Source organism: Stegodyphus dumicola, chromosome 1 (genome assembly GCF_044657685.1).
Source record: "Stegodyphus dumicola isolate Sdum_Otavi_A_Nest chromosome 1, ASM4465768v1".
Classification (NCBI taxonomy): Eukaryota; Metazoa; Arthropoda; class Arachnida; order Araneae; family Eresidae; genus Stegodyphus; species Stegodyphus dumicola.
In genome coordinates this window covers 53,787,678-53,807,453 of record NC_140768.1, presented here as the reverse complement: position 1 = coordinate 53,807,453, position 19,776 = coordinate 53,787,678, and the positions used below count along the sequence as shown (strand labels likewise).

Genomic DNA, 19,776 nt, shown 5'->3' with positions numbered 1-19,776 from the left:
TTCCTATTGGGTTATTGCATCAAAAATGTCTTTATATGATAAAATCCAATATCACCAACCTTCTTGTCTGTCCGCACTTCTGTGTTTCTCAGATTTTCAATTTGAACAACAAAAGTAATTTCATTAAGGTCCAATACTGTTAACTCTTCAACAGCAGAATTTTCTTCTTTTACAAAATGAGAGATTAGGTTTCTTTCAGTAATAAACTAGCCTTAAGCTTTTTATCCCCCCCCCAAAAAAAAATCTTTCCACTAAAATGATGAATTTCAAAATGTCACAAGTTTTTAAGTATGCACATTACAGGGATACAATACATGGATAATAGGTACAGTGATAACAGAAATTCAGAGTACTATCCTTATCATAGTTTACTTATAAAATTACATTAAATCAATTTATTAATAAATAAACATATGTATACATGTAACTAACCCTAACTATTCTGCTTGTATTGAAAATATACATGAACCTCATTGTTACATATTTTGAAATGCTTACAAAAATGCTTTTTCATTATACTAATATTTAATATTAATGTAAGTGACATTACCTGCTTTTTTAAGAATTCAGATTCATTATCTTTTTTCATGATATTTATTTTATTCAAAACTGGAGGCTGAATTTCTATACTACGATGCTTAATAGCAGAATATCTAAAAAATATAAGAGAAATGTAATGTGCCTGGAATAATAAAAATATAAAACAAATAACAGTAGACAAAAATATGTGCTTATTGACAATCATACTTTAATAATCAATAATACTATCATAATCAAGTTATATTGCAATAACTAAAAATATTATTTTGTATTATTATTAAAGAGGTTAACTTTTAAGTAGAAGCAAATGGCAGCAATTTCTATGACTATCACGAATTAGCAAACATTTTTGGATAAAAATCTTGAAGGTTTAATGCTTTGAGTTTGTAAAGTACAGCTGGATTAACAAGGGGGGAACAAAACATTTAAATTGTGTAGTTTCGGGTATAAAAACATTTCTTTTCTCAAATTTTGGAAAATTATTTAGAACACGTTTAAATTAAATAAAAATTAGAAATCAAAAGTTAATTATATATTACACAAACTATACTTCAAATTAAAATTTCTCAAACAGGGTTCCATGAAATATTGTTAACGATTCTGCAAGAAACAGGAAAATGACCTGTATGTCATTAAAGGGGAAAATGTTTTTTCCGATTTGGTCATGTACTTGGGTAACTTCAAGTAAGGTATGACAAGAGTCTAGCTGATGATACTTAAAAACCTGCCTTTGGCTGTTCAGCTATGTTCAGTCACACTCATCGGACATCATTAACAGTTGATTCAGAAGTCAAACAACAAAAATCAGCGTTAATTCACAAAATTTTCACAGGACTAGTTTCGATGGTTTTACCGAACCATCATCTTCAGCTGCAAAACCGCAAATGAACAAGATAGGAAATAATGTTTAGATAAGATAAGAAAGCCTGGACAAGAATAAGCAAGTGGCGCCATCTTTTGGCGAAACCAGAACTAAAACATAATTTCTCTAAAAGCCGAAGGCAAATTTGGATTGGAATTAGGATCGTTAACTAGAACAGAAAGATTTTTATGAATGTGAAATGCCTCTAGAAAATCCAGTTCTCCAATGGAAGATGTTTTTTGAATAATTTTGGCAGCAGAAAAATTGAAAGTGTGATTTTCGGACCAACAATGTTGAGCAACAGAAGACTTCTGTGTTTCCTTTTTTCTAACATATGCCTCATGTTCTTTGACACGAAATTTTAAGGCTCTCTTAGTTTGGCCATTGTAAATTAAACCGCACTGGCAAGGAATCCTATAAATACCCCAGGAATTCATATCCGGAATGGGGTCCTTGAGTATAGAAGTTGGAATTTTATTGATGGGAGAATAAACAACCCGAAAGTTAAATTTCTGCAAAATATGTGCAACTTTATAGCTAATTGATGGAAAGAAGGGAATGACAACAGAATTTTTATAATCTCCTAAAATAAGAGTGTGGCTTTTAGTGTGTTGAGATGAGAATTTTTTAACTGCTTGATTAATAATGTTGGGTGAAAAGCCCCTGTCAATAGCTATTGCTTTTAAATAATTTAGTTCTTCATCAAGGGCTAGTTTGGAGGAGCAAACTTGAAGAGCACGGAAAACATAGGAATAAAATGAAGCTAACTTTTGTTTAGTCGGATGACATGATTTAAAGTGTGGTGGAAGGCAAACCGATGAAGGTTTACGGTAAACTGTAGTACTGAAGTTGGATGTGTTACGTGTGACCAGAATGTCGAGAAACGGAAGAGAATTGCAAGTCTCAAGTTCAAAAGTGAACTGAATAGCAGGATCAATAGAATTCATTGTTGAAAGAACTCTATTTAAATCATTTTTATTACCTTCAAACAGGGTAAAAGTATCGTCTACGTAGCGGAACCATGCCGGGAAGTTTAAAGTTTCAAACAATTTTGATTCATAATAATGCATGTAGATATCAGCCAGGATGGGACTGAGGGGGCTTCCCATGGCTAATCCCTCAGTTTGCTTGTAATATTTATTTTGGAAAACAAAATGTGTTTGTTTCAAACAGAGTTGAGTGAGAGAAATTAGCTCATCAATTTCGATGCAAGAGAAATGAAATTCGCGAAGTCTGGTTTCTAGACATCTTAATGCACCCTCCACTGGGACATTGGTGAATAATGATTTTACATCAAAAGAAACCATGAGTAAATTACGAGGAGAAATGTTTTTAACCTTTTTTACAAACTCTATTGAATTTTTTATGGTGTAAATGTTATTGTCTAATAGAGTGGAAAATCTAGAAACTAAATATTTAGCTAATGGATACGAGGCAGTACCTAAATTTGATACAATAGGGCGGAAAGGAATACCACTTTTATGAATTTTGGGAAGAGCATATAATCTGGCACAATTCGCAACAGATGGGATAAGCGAATGTTTTAAGTTGCTTGAAATGATTTGCGAAGATTTGATCGCAGTTTTTATTTTGGATAAGTCCGAAGGTGAAGGATCTTTAGAGATCGGATTATATGGTCCTTCGTTTAAGAGTTTAGTGACACCATCGATGTAAGTGTTCTTATCCATGACGACTATCTGGCCACCTTTGTCGGCCTTTGAAATGACAAAATAAATATTACAATTTTCCAAAATAAATATTACAAGCAAACTGAGGGATTAGCCATGGGAAGCCCCCTCAGTCCCATCCTGGCTGATATCTACATGCATTATTATGAATCAAAATTGTTTGAAACTTTAAACTTCCCGGCATGGTTCCGCTACGTAGACGATACTTTTACCCTGTTTGAAGGTAATAAAGATGATTTAAATAGAGTTCTTTCAACAATGAATTCTATTGATCCTGCTATTCAGTTCACTTTTGAACTTGAGACTTGCAATTCTCTTCCGTTTCTCGACATTCTGGTCACACGTAACACATCCAACTTCAGTACTACAGTTTACCGTAAACCTTCATCGGTTTGCCTTCCACCACACTTTAAATCATGTCATCCGACTAAACAAAAGTTAGCTTCATTTTATTCCTATGTTTTCCGTGCTCTTCAAGTTTGCTCCTCCAAACTAGCCCTTGATGAAGAACTAAATTATTTAAAAGCAATAGCTATTGACAGGGGCTTTTCACCCAACATTATTAATCAAGCAGTTAAAAAATTCTCATCTCAACACACTAAAAGCCACACTCTTATTTTAGGAGATTATAAAAATTCTGTTGTCATTCCCTTCTTTCCATCAATTAGCTATAAAGTTGCACATATTTTGCAGAAATTTAACTTTCGGGTTGTTTACTCTCCCATCAATAAAATTCCAACTTCTATACTCAAGGACCCCATTCCGGATATGAATTCCTGGGGTATTTATACCCCAGGATGACAGGATGACCAGGATGACATCATCATCAACATCAGGAACATTTTGAAGAATATTTAGAAAATATTAGGAAAGTGTTTCAGAAATTGAAGAAAACCAATCTAAAGCTAAGTTCTACCAAATGTAAACTGTTGAGACAGCAAGTGGCTTACCTCAGACATGTCATCTCTGCTGAAAATGTGTGTATGGATCCAGAAAAAGTGTGAGCAGTTAAAAGACTGGATGCCCCGAAAAAGTCCATTAACTGGACAACATATAAGTTTCCTGGGGCAAAGCATCTACCACAGATTTGTAAAAGATTTTTCTTCCGCAGCAAGACCCCTTCAGAAACAGAGAGCAAGCAATAGTTTTTATCGACAAAAGAATGTGAGGATGTCTTTAACAAACTGAAAGAAGCTGTAACATCTGCGAAAATCCTGATGTATCCTCATCTCAACAAACCATTTATTCTTGACATGGATGCCAGCAATGAAAGTGTTGGTGCTGTTTTGTAACAAGAAATAAATGATCAAGACTGTGTCACAGCATACTGCTACAAATGTCTAACTCAAAGAGGAATTACTGTGTCACCAGGAAAGAGTTGCTGGCTATAGTTAAAGCCATAGAACATTTTTATCATTACCTTTATGGCAGAAAATTCCTGCTGCACACAGATCATGCATTGTTGATCTGGCTTTTGTTTTGAGAATTTTGTTTGAGTTTTGAGAATCCCAAAGGTCAAATAACCAGACGGATACAGACTCCAGGAATTTGAAATTACTATGTGTTATCAAAAAGGATTGTCACACGGAAATGCCGACACCCTGTCTATAAGACCCTGCCCAAAAAACTGCTAATTTTGTTCCAAAGTCAAAACGAAATACAAGCTGGTTAATGCAGTCACACATCAGATTATAAGTTCAACATCATCTGACACAGACCCATGGTATGACAAGAAGTCAGGAAAAACCAGTTAGAAGATGGTGACATTAAATCCATAACTGATTTAATGGAGACTTCAAACGGGAAACCTACTTTGCAGGACATTTTGATCTACAGTTCTATGACAAAACAGTATTGGGCCCCCTGGAACACACTCCACATTTGAAACAGTGTCTTCTACTGGAAGTTTGAATCGGATGATGGAAAGGCATTCTGATGGTATACGATACTTCCAAGACCCCGGATATCCTTAAAGAACTACATAGCTGTTAGACAGGAGGCCAGTGTGAAATAATGACTACTTCCATAGAAAAGCTTCTACTGGAGTAATGCAAGGGCTGACGTGAAAAAGTGTAAACTTGCAATGATTGTAAGGGTCGAAAAGGGCAGAAGAAACACAGCGAAGGGAAACTGCAACGTTACAATGTTAGGAGTGCCTTTTGAACACATCACCTTCAATATCCTGGGCTTCTGTCATGATCTGCTAATGGCAACAAATACATTTTTGTTGTCACTGATTACTTTACAAAGTGGCCTGAAGAGTACTTATCCTTAATCAAATAGGCTGTCAGAGTAGCAGTAATGTTACAGCTCTGGATTTGCAAGTTTGGAGTCCCTCAGTTACATTCTGATCAAGGTAGGAATTGTTTTCTGGCTGTAATTAAAGAACTCAATAAACTATTTGACAAAGATAAAATCCAAACAACATCTTTACATCCCGGCAAGACTGCAGAGGGAAGCTGCGATGTAGGAGCACTTTATGAATATATCACCTCTGACATCCTGAGACGTCTGCCACAAACAGTTGATGGCAAAAAATACATCATTATTGTCATTAATTATGTCAAAAAGTTGCTTGAAGCATATCCTATTTCTGATCAAGAAGCTGTCACGGTAGCAGAGATACAGCACTGGATTTCCAGGTTTGGATTGCCTCTTTAGTTACATTCTGATCAAGGAAGTAATTTTATTTCAGCTATATTTAAAGAACTCTGCAAGCTACTTGGCATAGACAAAATCCAAACAATGTCTTTATATCCCTAGTTAGTACAGAGGTTTAATCAAACTATCCTTAATAACCTCTTGTTGATAATCTTCAGAAACAAACAGAAATGTGACCTGAAGTTAACCCTGTTCCTACTGGCCTATTAGAGTTAGTAGCCATATTTTAGATAAAAAAATAAGCACCTATGAGCCCTTTTTAAGAACAAAAATAAGTACCTGCTTAATTACATATATACACAACTGCATAATCTTGGAAAGTTCGTTCATTTCGTTTATTTAATTACAGCAAAGCACACTAGAGCTATCTGCCTAAGGGGAGGTATGCCTTCGTGGAGGATTTTCTACGGAAATTGGCTCGTATACACGTTACACATGGGAAAACCACAAAAATGCTTATGCAGCCAGCCCGCTCGCAGGATTCGAACCTCGGACCGAACTACCAGTGTTCAGCAACTTTACCGCTCGGCCGCTGGTGGTCCTTGGAAATCTTGGAAAGAAAATGAGACTTGTAGTTTAAAATATGAGAAATTCAGTATTTATTAAGAGAGAATTAGCATAGTTCAACCATGGAAAACAATTACAATGATTTTTTTTTTTATTTTAAATAACAGTTCAATTTACAGAACTAGTTTAATAGAGAGGAGGCTGGAACTAGAGAGGAGGGCTGGAACTTTGTACAAAACTAAACTATATTACAAGATTTAATGATGAAATTTCAGATAAAAATGCAGAAAATAAAGAATAATAAACCCTATTTATTATAGTACTATTTATCAAAGTACTTCAAAGTACATATATATATATATTAACAAGAAAAAAGATTTATCCTTATTAATGAATAATAAAATTTGTATGTTTTCCTTTTGTCTCTTTTCATTAATGTCTGAATTCGTTTTTCTTAACCGAGTTTGCTTTTCACAAATAGTTTTTAACATTTCATACTTAAGAGATTAAAGTTTTTTGCAACTTCAGCCTTTTCAGCAAGATCATTTGCTTTATGTTCAAGCATTTTAATTTCCCTTTCTAAGTTTATTTTTCTTTAAAAAAAAATCAATTCATCTGTTGGTTCTGAATTTCTCTCTCTCTCTCTTTCTCTCTTTTTTTTAAATATATATCTTGAACAATTTATTTTTTTTCCCGCTCTTCCAAATATAACCGATACTGTGAATGCAACAGGTTGCTAGCCCTTTACTATGGATATAGAAAGTAGAATGGCAGCTGATGAAGCTGCTATTGTCATCTCTTTTGCAACTGATACATTGTAGATCCCAACAGCATGTTTCATATAATCACAATCTATGAATTTTCCCCAAGATTTTTGTGTTTCTATATTTTTATTGATACAATATCCTCGTTCAACAGAGGCTTGCCCATAAGAAGGAATAAAAATCATTTTAAATGTTTCCCCAACTAAGTATTTTTCATTAATGAATGTATGTAAAAAGAAATCTAATCTTAATTTTTTTTTTTTTTTTCACTATAGGTTTTAAATTATGTAAGGTATGGCTGGACAACATTTTTGATGCAATCGGAATATTCCAAAAGAATATTGTCGCATTCTTCTTCTGCAATATTACACTTTTGGGGAAAATGCATCAAAATATTTTTCATTTTCCCGTACACTTTTATGTTGTTTTGCTCCATGTACTCTGGATCCATAGAAACAGCATTTCAAATTAATGAATAATTAACTGGACATTTCTCCATCAGCTTTTCAAGTAGTTATAAAATAAAAGTTTGTGAGTCATGTCTCAGAGAAAGGTAATATTTATCTATGATTTATTTTTCAGTGTATAGTTCTTGCAAGAGCTTATCCTAAATGCTAAACTAATTTTCCTTATTTCAGTAACAATATATTTTTTAGAAAAATAAATACACAAATATGTCAATAATAAGTTGATTTTTAGCATGTACTCTTCTTTTATAATTTTGAAATGTTGCAAAAGTTGCTTTACCAATTTGTGTAAATCAAAAGCACAAATGTGGGGAAAAAAAGGAATTTTACAAGCAAGACGCCTTCGGTGTCTTTTTGCCTAGTGAGGCCAAAAGTAAACTTCCATTTTTGTGCGCCAAAAAATGTGTTTTCTTACCATTTGGCCAAATTGCTTGTTTTTTTTCGTAGAAACTGTAAATTTAATTGTAAAAAAATCTTTTAAATTGTTTTAACTGTATTTGGTGTTTTATATTTTTCAATTTTTAATATAGGTATTTTGAGTTTTTATGTATTTTTGTCTTCTTGCGAAGTGAGAACTGAATTAATTGAATAAAAAATATATCTCTAACAAAATTCAAGGAAATAAGTTTAAATGAAATGCAGAAAAAAATGCATATAATTTAATATTCAATACAAGGAAATCATGTGGTGTACACATCACATTTTTTCCTTTAGTGAAGCCATCAAGTTCAAGTGCATTTCTTGGGCTCAAAGTCCAGTGTAAACAGGCCTTCATGGGCTTCAAGTAAAGTAACACTTCCTATTGTTCAACTATCCAAAAACTAATCATCTCCTTATGAATGTAGAAAGCTTAAATATGGAAAATGGAAATGTTTGGAAATTTCATATTTTGGAAACACCAGTGATGACTTGCCAGCTAAAATTGGTTGGTAAGATTTTGAATTATTTATTCCTAGTATCGATCTTTGAAAATGAAAAATAATGTATTATTTAGGAAAAGAGGGGAAAAATGTGCTATTGTACGTAGTGAAGTTACTACACTTCTAAAAATAAACTTGAGAAACTATTATCTGATGACTTAAGTAAAGAACATCTAGAAGATTCATCACATAAGTTGGTAACTGAATACCATGAGAAAATATTAAAGTGAGTGAATTAATAAAGTTCCATTAAGCTTGAAACTGAATGCCGAGAAACAAGTATGTTGATTAATAGCTCAAAAGGTAATGAATACGTAGGGATTAATGCAAAACAAGGGTTCAAAAATTATAAAAATAAATCATCAACTTCCACATTTAATACTTCTGTTAAGAAATTTTGTGTTTTTTGTAATATTTATAATGAACATGATTCTCTTGAATGTATGAAATATACTAATGAACAGAAACGAAAGTACTTAAAAACATCCAATTTGTGTTATCGCTGCTTTAAGAAACATAGGGCAGTTTACTGTAGAACGATATACAAGCTTGTAAAATTTGTAAGAAATGATCCCATAATAAACTATTTTGCTTATCTAAAAACAAACCAGAAGTTAAGAATTCTAAAACTGAAACAAATGCGAACGAACAAACAAAACAGAACTGTCGTGTCTGCTACGCATTTGAATAAAAAATCCGTATTATTACAAACCTGCTCGGTCATCACTCAGTATAAACAAAAGAAAACGATTTGACGAGTGTTAATTGATGCAGGTTCCAAATTAAGCTATTGCTCTAAAGATTTAGCAAAAGAATTAAATTTGCCTATAAAAAGAATACAGAAGTTAAAAGTTTATTCGTTTGAAAATAATTGCGAAGAAAAGGAATTTCCGGTTAGTTCCATAACTCTAAAATGTAGAACTGATCCATCAAAAAGAATATTTATAGAGGTTTACATAATGGATAAAATATCACGATTCGAGCTGTCTCCTTTTGTTATAGAATTTATGCGAAAGTGATACAAACAGTTGGCTGATGATTCCTGTAAAACAAAAATAAGCGTTTTAATCGGCATGAATTATTTCTGGTCTGTACAAACACGCCTAAGAAGGAAAATATCGGATGAATTATTTTTAATTCCGACATTGTTTGGGGAAACCATTTGTGGACAAAAATCATCAAATCAACACGTTTCAAGTGTTAATACTTGTTATACTTCAATTAGAGAAGTAGACGCCAATTCATCAATTCTGTTCGACATTCAGTCATTTTGGCGTCTAGAGGAATTCATTATGAGAGACAGCGACTCGTTATCGTGGGGAGACTTAGAGGTTACTGATCTCTTTAATAAGAATTTACGTTGCGAAAATGGAAAATACATTGTTAAGTTATTATTTAACGAAAGAAAATCAGAGCTTAAAAATAATTTCCTAATTGCTAAACAGAGGTTTTTGAAGCTAGAGTGGTTATTTAGTGAATACAAGAAATTAACTAATGAACAACTAGAGACAGGAATAACTGAAAAATGTTCTAATGCTGTTAATTGCAAACTTAAGAGGGATAGTTATTTTGCCCCTCATAGTCCTGTAGTTCACCCTGACAAGACAACTACTGCTGTGCATATTGTCTATGACTGTTCATCTAAAGACAAAGGTGCAAAATCTCTGAATGAGCGTCTAATCCAAGGATCCAACTTGTATAACAATTTATTAGATATCATTTTAAAATTCAGGTTACACAAGATAGCTTTTGGGGCAGATATAAAAGGTGCATTTCATTCTATTTTGCTTGACGGAGATTCAAAAAATTATTTTTAATTTATTTGGTTCGATAACGAAGAAAATTTGCCATATCAAATATACAAAATGTCGCAATTGCCTTTTGGTATTTGTCAATCACCTTTCATGCTTGCGGCAACTATTAAATATCACATAAAGAAATATAGAGAGAATCATAGTGATGTTGTAGAAAAGTTAGATAAATTCTTGTATGTAGAAGACCTTTTGTATGGGGCCGAAAATGATGATAAAGCATTTTATCTGTCAACTACTGTCAGGGTTCATAGCCACATTTTAGTTAAAAAAATAAGCACCTATAAGCACTTTTCAAGCACATTTTAAGAAAAAAAATAAGCACCTGTCTAACTACATCATACACAACTGCATATCATTAAAAATTAGACTTGTAATTTAAAATATGAGAAATGAAGTACTTATTAAAAGACAACAAGCATTACCTCAACCATAAAAAATAATTAATTTTTTTTTTTGTTTTTAGTTTTAAATAATAGTTCAATTTACAGAACTTGTTTACATTGAGAGAATAAAAAAACTATGAAGAACTAAACTATATTACAAAATTTAATAATGAAATTTCAGTTCAAAATAGAGAAAATAAATAATAATAAGGTATATTTATTGTATTACCTTGGAACCTAATAATAAATACAATTTATTTTTCCACTCATATTGATATTTAAATAATTTAAATCTAAATTCTGAACATTTTCTAAATTTTCATTGTATATCAGTTTTCTTTTAACAGATATTGCAAGCAAAATAATTTAAGTAAAAAAGAGGAACATTTCTGAAATCAGAAGACAGAAATTTGCTTCATGCAGTCATCTTTAACAGTAAAAGGTTAACTAACCCGCACACTTGGAAATTGGCGAATATTCGGACAATCGAACGTAACTTGAAGGAGCGGATGGGGGGGTAAACTGTAGCCGCTCTTTATATTTTTCCGCTAAATAAATGCTTTTGACATTTCAATATGTGCATCATATAAAAATAAACCAACGACAGTAAAAAATATTCTGCTTAGCAAGCACAGTAAAACTCTTTTAAGTGTTCATAAACAAATCTCGGACTGAACATCAAAATTAATTATCTCTGCAAAATATCGCAAATGTTATTGCGCAATACGTGCGCCGTAATTCTTCCCTACGTGATTACGTGATATTACGCAATCGGAATCAACAACTGCCGGTATTGGGAGAATAAAGAACTAAATAACTGGGGTGTTTTTCATTCTAATTTTGAAAAGATGGCGTTAAATTTCCGGAATAGAATCATTCTTCGCTTGGGTTGGTAGACCGCAGAACTTTTAGTCCTATTCAATCCAAAGTGAAAAAAAAAAAGAGGTCCGTTGCTTGTTTTGCAGCGAACTGTAACGGTTTCAATATTCAAGATTTTGCGGAGAAAGGCGAGACCTCCCAACCTTTGTACTGTATAATATATTGCCAAAAAAATGAAATTATTTTGACTATTCGATTACTTTCCCTTTATTTAAGCCATTCCGAATATTATTCCTTAGAAAGCTAATCTGTGTTAAAACAAAACCATTTTTGTAAGTTTACTATACTTCAGCAGTTACTGCAACTATGTTATTATAAACATTCATACATATGCTCATAATATAAGCATAACGATCATAATAAACACGAATATGAACTGACCAAGCAGAACGAGAATGCAAATTTTTAAGATCTTGATAGAAATTCAAACGTGTAAAGTATTTGGGTGGGAGGAAAAGAATGCCGAATGTAGTGGAATTTTCACTGCTTTCGCAATTCTTTGACCAATAGAAGGACGGGCACCTGTCTGTACTCTTCGTGCACACCAAAGGTTATGTTAATGCAGAGAAAGGGGGAAAAGCTATTTCCGGGAGTATGACTCACCATCTGACATTCCATATTAGGAAGAAAAGTTGTTTATTTAGTTTTGGCTTTGATACGGGGAAAAATAGCGCATTCATTAAAAAAAAAGCACTAAAAGCAAAAAATAAGCACTAAAAACAAAAAAATAAGGGCTTTAAAGAAAAAGTAAGCACCTATAAGGGCCTTTATATTTTATTTTCAAATATAAGCACTTATAAGGACCGCTACGAACCCTGACTGTGGTGAGTATTCTGAAAGATGCAAACATGCATCTTCGTAAAATGAAAAACAATTCTAGAGTTCTATGAGAACTATAGGTCAAAAGTGAAATTGATATTGAGGAAAATAATTTATATAAAAACTCATCAATAGTTCTAGGCTTGAAGTGGGATACACATCAAGACAATTTAGGTTTTAATGTAGCACAGTTCAGGGAATTGCTTGATGAACAAACAGTAACTAAAAGACTCATTTTGCAAACCGTAGCCAAAATTTATGATCCTATCGGACTAATTTCTTCAAGAATTATGGGAATCTGGTTGCGATTGGAATTCCGATGTACCTGATGAGCTAAGAAGGAATTTCTTGACATGGTATTCTGAAATCGAGAAATTGTTAACATTAATATTCTTAAAAGATATTTTTTGTGTGGTTTAGCACTGATTCAGAAAATATGATCCTAGTTGTTTTCGCCGATGCAAGTATCAAAGGATATGGTAGTATAGCGCATCTACAAAATCCCACTACTTTGGAGACATCAGTTGCACTATCTAAAAGCACAGTAGCTCCTCTAAAGAAGCTTACACTTCCTCACTTGGAACTGATGGCAGCTACTATTGCTGCTAGGATAGCTAACTATCTAAAAATACTCTTTAACATCAAAGAAGGCAATATTTATTGTTTTAGCGACTTTCAGGTATTACTTCATTGGATAAAGGGTTCTGCAAATAACTGGAAGCCTTTCATAGTAAATCGTCTTAGAGAGATGCACAATTTAATTGTTCCTTCTCAATGGCAGTTTTACAAGGGATCTGAAAATCCTACAGATGTTGTATCACGAGGTGCAAAATTGATAGATCTGACAGACAATGAATTTTAGTTTCACGGTCCACCTTTGCCAAGGCAAAGTAACTTCAGTAATCAAAGGGTTGAACCTATTTTAGATCTTGAACTTAAGGAACTTTCTCTTGAAGAGCAGCGAAAAACTGTGGTGTACGTTGCATCTAATAATAAAAATGAATTTGACCTTCTTACAAAATTTTCATCCTGGAATAAGCTCAAATGTGTAGTAGCATGGTATCTTAGATTTGTGAAAAATGCCAGTTCTTGAACATTAAAAGTTAAAGGAGTTTTAACTGATCCTGAACTCAACAGAGCTTCAGACTTTATTGTGCGCTTAGTCCAAGAAAGTGAATTTAAAGCCGAAATCTCGGCATTAAGAGCAGGGAAAAACCTCAGCTCTAACAGCAGAATTATCTCCTTGAATCCATTCTTGGATAACGAAAATATTCTTCACATTGGAGGAAGGCTAAGGAATGCAAATATACCTGAAAATCAAAAGTGCCAGGCAATTCTTCCTAAGAAGCATCATGTGATTGAATTAATAGTTAAGCATTTTCATGAAACTCATCTTCATGGAGGAACTTCACTTACAATTTTGGCTATCCGACAGAAATATTGGATAATTAACTGTAGAGACGCAGTAAGCAAAGTTATTAGAAACTGCATGAAATGCTTCAGAAATTGTACAAATACTGCATCGCAAATAATGGCCGATATTCTGGCATCTCGAGTTGTGCCAAGCAGAGTTCTTTCTGAAGTAGGCCTTGATTATACAGGGCCATTCCTTGTGAAACCCCGCAAGGGGAGAGGAGTGAAGCCAATCAAGTGCTATGTATGTCTTTTCAATATGTTTTGCCACGAGTAGTAGACTTAAAAGCTATCAATGGTGTAGTTAAATGTCCTATCAGCAAACTTTCACCATTATCATTTTGCCATCGTGAAAATTAATGACTAAAAATTGCATTCTTATTTTCACATATAATTCACTGTATTTGTATTTTAGTTTCATAATAATGTCTTGTGTTGAAGTAAAACAAGTGTCTTCATAATTTTGTCTTTCAGTTTATGGTGATTTCAAAATTCATATTTTAACTTTAAATTTAACTTCTCATATAACATTGTTAAAAATCTTGTTAGTATTGAATATATTAAAATAATTATAAATTTGAAGCTTGTGATGAACAATTGTTCATCGTACCAGTATGTTATGAAGTATGAAATACTATAGGTGGCGCTGATGCACCAAAAGAGTTAGTCCTTATAGCTCAGCATGTAAAGACGTGTATCTTAAAGCATCAATAGGGCTAAAATCCTGTACTCCAATTTTGAATATGTATCTATATAGTGTTGTGCATTGTGTATTATCATCATAATAAATGTTGTGTGTGAACTTCGCTCAATCCTTGGAATAAAATATCGACCACATATAACAACCACCCTGTAACCACCCCTCTGAATACTTGGAGCTTGTCACAATTGCTCCATATCAGTATCTGGGACTCCATGAGAATCATAAAACTAATTTAAAATTCATTCAGAAGAGATTTTTTGTGGCATCTGTACGTATGTATGTATTTCGCGTAACTCAGAAACGAATAACCTCAGAACATTGAAATTTTGTATGTGGGACAGTTATAAAATATTGATGTGCATCACCCTTTTTGGTTGCAATCGGCCACACCAAAAGTATATATATATATATATATATATATATATATATACTTTTATATATCCACTCTGCTACTCAGCTCAGTGAGCTCAGTTTCTTTATATCCCATATAAGGCATGTCCCAAATTTGAATTTATTTTTTTTTTTTTTTTTTTTTTTTTTTTTTAATGTTTAAAAAAATTTACCAAAAATGGTTAATTTATATCCTTGTTCATAAAAACAAAAATGATATATTGAGAATCAATCAGCTTAAATCAAACAAAGACACAAATGTTATGAATGTGTTCTTACGAATGTGTCACTTATCCATAACTGGCACTGAATTGCGCTCTACATGATAGTTTCTCGGATGACAAGATAATACATACATACCAAAAAAATATATCAGGCAAATAATGGAAGAAGCACATTCTATTAGGATATGTCGGGAAGTTATAAAAATTATTAAATAGATACATTCATTCAACACAGACATATTTCATTTCTACTCGTTGCATACAGATTATTCATATTTTGTGCTACATACATTTATCCATTAATAATTTCAACTAATTGCATAGATTAATATTTGATGAACCAGTGATTTTTAAATAATATCATTATCACATTTGGAAGTCCACCCTTGTTTTAAATATCCAAAAAAGAGCAAAATGTTTTAATGGAGTAGTTTTAAGCATTTTACTCACATTAGAAATGTACGAGCAACTTATTTAACTGGAAATACTTTTAAAAATACATTACTAATAACAATAAATAATTTAAAATATTTGTTTTTTAGCATTTAGTTCACTTTTCACAGCAGGAAATAAATATACAATAAATATATAATTGTGACTAGTATGCTGAAAATACTGAAATGAAATAAAGCTTACTCATTTTGCTCTTCCATGTCTTTACTGTAAGAAATATCTGCTGTGCACAAAGCACATTCATCCTGAAAATTAGAAAAATATTAAATTGAAAAATAAAGGTTAAAAAACTTTTGCATCAAATTTTATAATTATTATCACTTTCTTACTCCCTTTATACGTATAGAGCAAAAATAAATAAAATTTAAAGAATGTAGTATAAAATAATACAATAAAAACCTCCTTAGCATATATGATGCATAGAGCAAAAATTAATGAAATTTGGAGAAAAAGAGGGGAAAAAAGAATAACAATTTATTTATCCAGATTATTTGCTGTTGACCTCTAACAAATATGTAGGTGGATTAGGTATAACAATAATATAACAATAGTATATTTTGATTCTGAAGTCAGAATTATTTCTTATTAGCACTAAATGGTTAATTAATATTTGATTTCTAAGCTTATAATTTTGAAATGTGATTAGTCATTTAATGCTTAAAAACAGAATATGTATGTATGAAAAAACTTCCCTTTTTTCACTAAATTTAACTCATACTTGAAGAAAAAACACAAAATTCAAATTGAATTACAACTGCTAATTTTCAAACAATTATTTTAATATTCAAAAAGAGCCAAATTACTTTTCATAAAACATAATGAATTTATCCTCTTTCAATATTCAGAAATTAAAATGCATTTTATATGCAAACAGGTTAGCACAATGTCCATTGAGTTACACATAATTAATAACAAAGTTTTAAATTTATAACAAATGAACAAAAATTGGATATCTAAGGACTTTGATTTTGAATTAAATAAGAAAATTACATGAAACAGCATGCTAAAAAACAAAGAATAGGAAAAAAGTGCAACAGAAATAGTATTAATAAATAAAAAGATTCATTACAGATATTTTGAAATTTTTAACATACAGAATAGCAACAGAAATAGTACAGTACAAAGTCCATAATCCAGACTCGCTGGGACTTTGGCAATTCCGGATTAGGAGTTTTTCCGGATTATAGATCATCAATTTAAATCTGGTAAGATGGCATGCAGAAATTATACAATTTAAAATATGAAACCGTTACTTATGAAATAAAGAGCAATTATGATCTAAAGGGTATCAAAATTTTAAAAAAAGAAGAAAAAAAAAAGCTTTATATTTATTTGTTTACTTTAGTAAACATTTCTATCAATGTAAGTTGTTCAAGTTGCTTCGTTTTTTGTGCTAATACTTTTTCTTCAATTCTATAAACAGACATAATTTCTTGTTCAGTTACAAAGTTCCGCTGTTCAAGTCCTGTAATTGTTGTGTCGAGAATACCAACTCGTCAATCGAAAGTTTTTTCGTTTTCAATAACGTTCTCTGTTACTTTCTTCACTATCGGAAGCGTGCATGGGTAAACGCTTTACTGGCTTTACGCGCATGCGTAGTGGGTGCACGTATCAAATGCTTTATGTGCATGAGTAAACGCATTACGCGCATGCGTAAGTTTGTGGCTTTGAGGTCCGGATTATAGATCATTCCAGATAATGGACGTCCGGATTACGGACTTTGTACTCTATTAATAAATAAAAAGATTCATTACACACAATTTGAATATATTTTACCTTTTTAAGGCAATAACAAGAGAAACAACACAAATCCAGTATTAGAATGGTATTGAAACTATGGGTTGTAACCTAGATGGAGTTGCAAGGTTAAGCATTTAAAAAACTTTTTAAAATCTAAATGGATGGTATATAATCAAGTCATCTGTACTTAGTTGGACTGCCATACCCCTGCTGCATCTGAATACCACTGCTGTATCACATCCATGTAACTGCTAGCTCCCCAAGAAGCAAGCAACCAAAGGCGATTGTTTTTATTATTAAAATGCATTGATATGTCATAACATATTGTTTTTATTATTAAAATGCACTGATATGATATAACACATCTATTATTAAACTGCTGACCATTAAAATTGCAACACCATGAAGGAAAGCAAATACAAAAATGATATATAAACAGTATGGCATGAAGACAAAATGATTAGATTTGTAAGCAGTTTGGGGGTTTACATGGGTGCAAAATTAATAGAAACAGTTGCCACCCCTTGCAACTAAAACAATCCTTGTCCGGTTAGGCATGGAGCCAAACTGGGGTTGGATGGAAGAAACGGGAAACTCATTCTATGTCACACTTCATCAACGTATTAGCTCGAAAGGGGTGGCTGGTAAGACTCTTAGCAGCCCATGACTGGATATTTTCAATGAATGACAGAACTGGAGACCATGCAAGCCAGGGCATCAGTCAAATACCCTGTGTGTCAAGGAAGGTCAGAATACGACAAGCAACATGTGGTTTTGCATTATCTTATTGGAAGAGGGTGTTTGGCAGGTCTCGAAGATAGACCACAAGCACTGGACATAACATGGCAGAAATGTACCGATCTACATTCAAGTTACCGTCAATCTGAACAAGATATGCGCCTGTCGTGTGTGTACATAACGGCTGCCCAAACCATCATACCAGGTGTAGGTCTCCTATGCCGTATCGAATGCAAGCAGGCGATGTGCGGTTTCCTCACATATAAACCATCAGAATAATGCATGCAGAACTGGGACTTCTGAAATTGGAGTGGCACAATGTCAGCAAACGTCGACGCACCGCGCAAGGAGATACTGAGTGTGTTGCAAACATACTCATTTCCTGACTAATGGTTTGTGGTGTGGTTTTACGGTGTTGCCGAGCTGATCTCACAATTTGTCTGTCCTCCTGGACGTTGGTCATAGGAGGGCACTGAGATCCTATATGCCAGTATGACCCTCAGCAACCCATTGATTCCATATTCGCATGACTGTGGTTGGATGTCGACCAGTGCGACAAGCAATATCACGGAATGATAATCCGCACTCTCGATAGGCAACTATCCTGCCTCTATCAAATTCTGACACTTGCTGTTAAGCATTTATTCTTATTATTCGAGGCATAACACAATATTCTGAGCAAACTCCAACCTAACAAAGCACTTTTAGAATGAGAAATCCACTACATAACTTTTCTTTTATGCAGTGCTTCAGATGTCGTTTCTTCCTCATGCATTGTTTAAATGCGCTGAAATACTAATCATTTGCATATCCCAACCTCTCCTTCTTTTCGTGTGATTTTGTCATTTGTCAGATCATTCCTTCTTTGAGTTGCAATTTTAATGGCCGGCAGTGTATTTACTTGTTTTTATAATTTTCAGGCAGGAACTTGTAAGCAGGTTCTTACATTTGCTCTAGATTTTTTTTTTTTTTTCCCTGTAGCAGGAAATATTTTGATTCTTTTAGACTATCTGCCCCTCTCCAAAAAGTGTTCATGAGGCAACGCCCTATTTCACCAAAACAGGCAACCCAAAACATCGCCAAAATGTGCCCCAGGTACAGTAAGACAAGAGTTGATTTTTTGTTTTTGTCGCATTCAAGTAATTTTTTTGTAGGGAATTAATAGTAATTTGATTGTTGCAATTAACAGTAATGGGATTGTGGAGTTTACCGGCTGATAAAAAATAAAGTGTTTCATTTCTTCAGATATACGTATTTGTTCACAATACAGTGCTAAAATTCAATAATTTCATGATGGTTTAGTTTACTTAATTATGGCAAAGCACTTGAGGGCTATTTGCCTAAGGGGAGGGATGCCTTCATGGAAGACTTTCTAAGGAAAATTGGCTCATATACACATTACACATGGGGAAAAGTATGTAAATGCCCATACAGACAGCCTGTTCGTCAGGATTCAAAACTCTTACCAAACTACCAATGTTCAGCGGCTTTACCACTCAGCCAGTGATGAGCCCATATTTCATAAAGTTGTACTTAAATGATGAAATTTTTTTTAATGTGATGCACATTTGTACAATCATCTGATTTTTTAAGCAAAAACAGATATTGGAAGAACAACAGAGTGTGTGATGTCGAGGTTGTACCATTCTCTGATGTCTTCTGAAGCTAAAACAGACTGCTGTACATGGAAGAAAAACAGCACAACAAAATTATTATGGAGGTGTTTATCATGATGTTTTATTTTGAATGTTTCTTGCATTTTTAGTTTTGTTAATCGTTTGCTATTTTATGTAATTATTAATGCACTGTCA

The 19,776-nt window shown here is 32.9% G+C and overlaps 1 protein-coding gene across 2 annotated transcripts in view; it reads right to left on the bottom strand.

Annotated features, from left to right (window-relative positions):
• LOC118187577 (uncharacterized) overlaps positions 1–19,776 on the bottom strand; it is a 72,478-nt gene that overhangs the window by 33,369 nt on the left and 19,333 nt on the right. For both annotated transcript variants that reach the window (XM_035357825.2, XM_085814607.1), the window contains exons 5-6: positions 15,671–15,732; positions 551–653 (exon numbers count right to left, since the gene is read on the bottom strand). In XM_035357825.2, the coding sequence (XP_035213716.1) occupies positions 551–653; positions 15,671–15,732 (165 nt within the window). The remainder of the gene's footprint in view (positions 1–550; positions 654–15,670; positions 15,733–19,776) is intronic.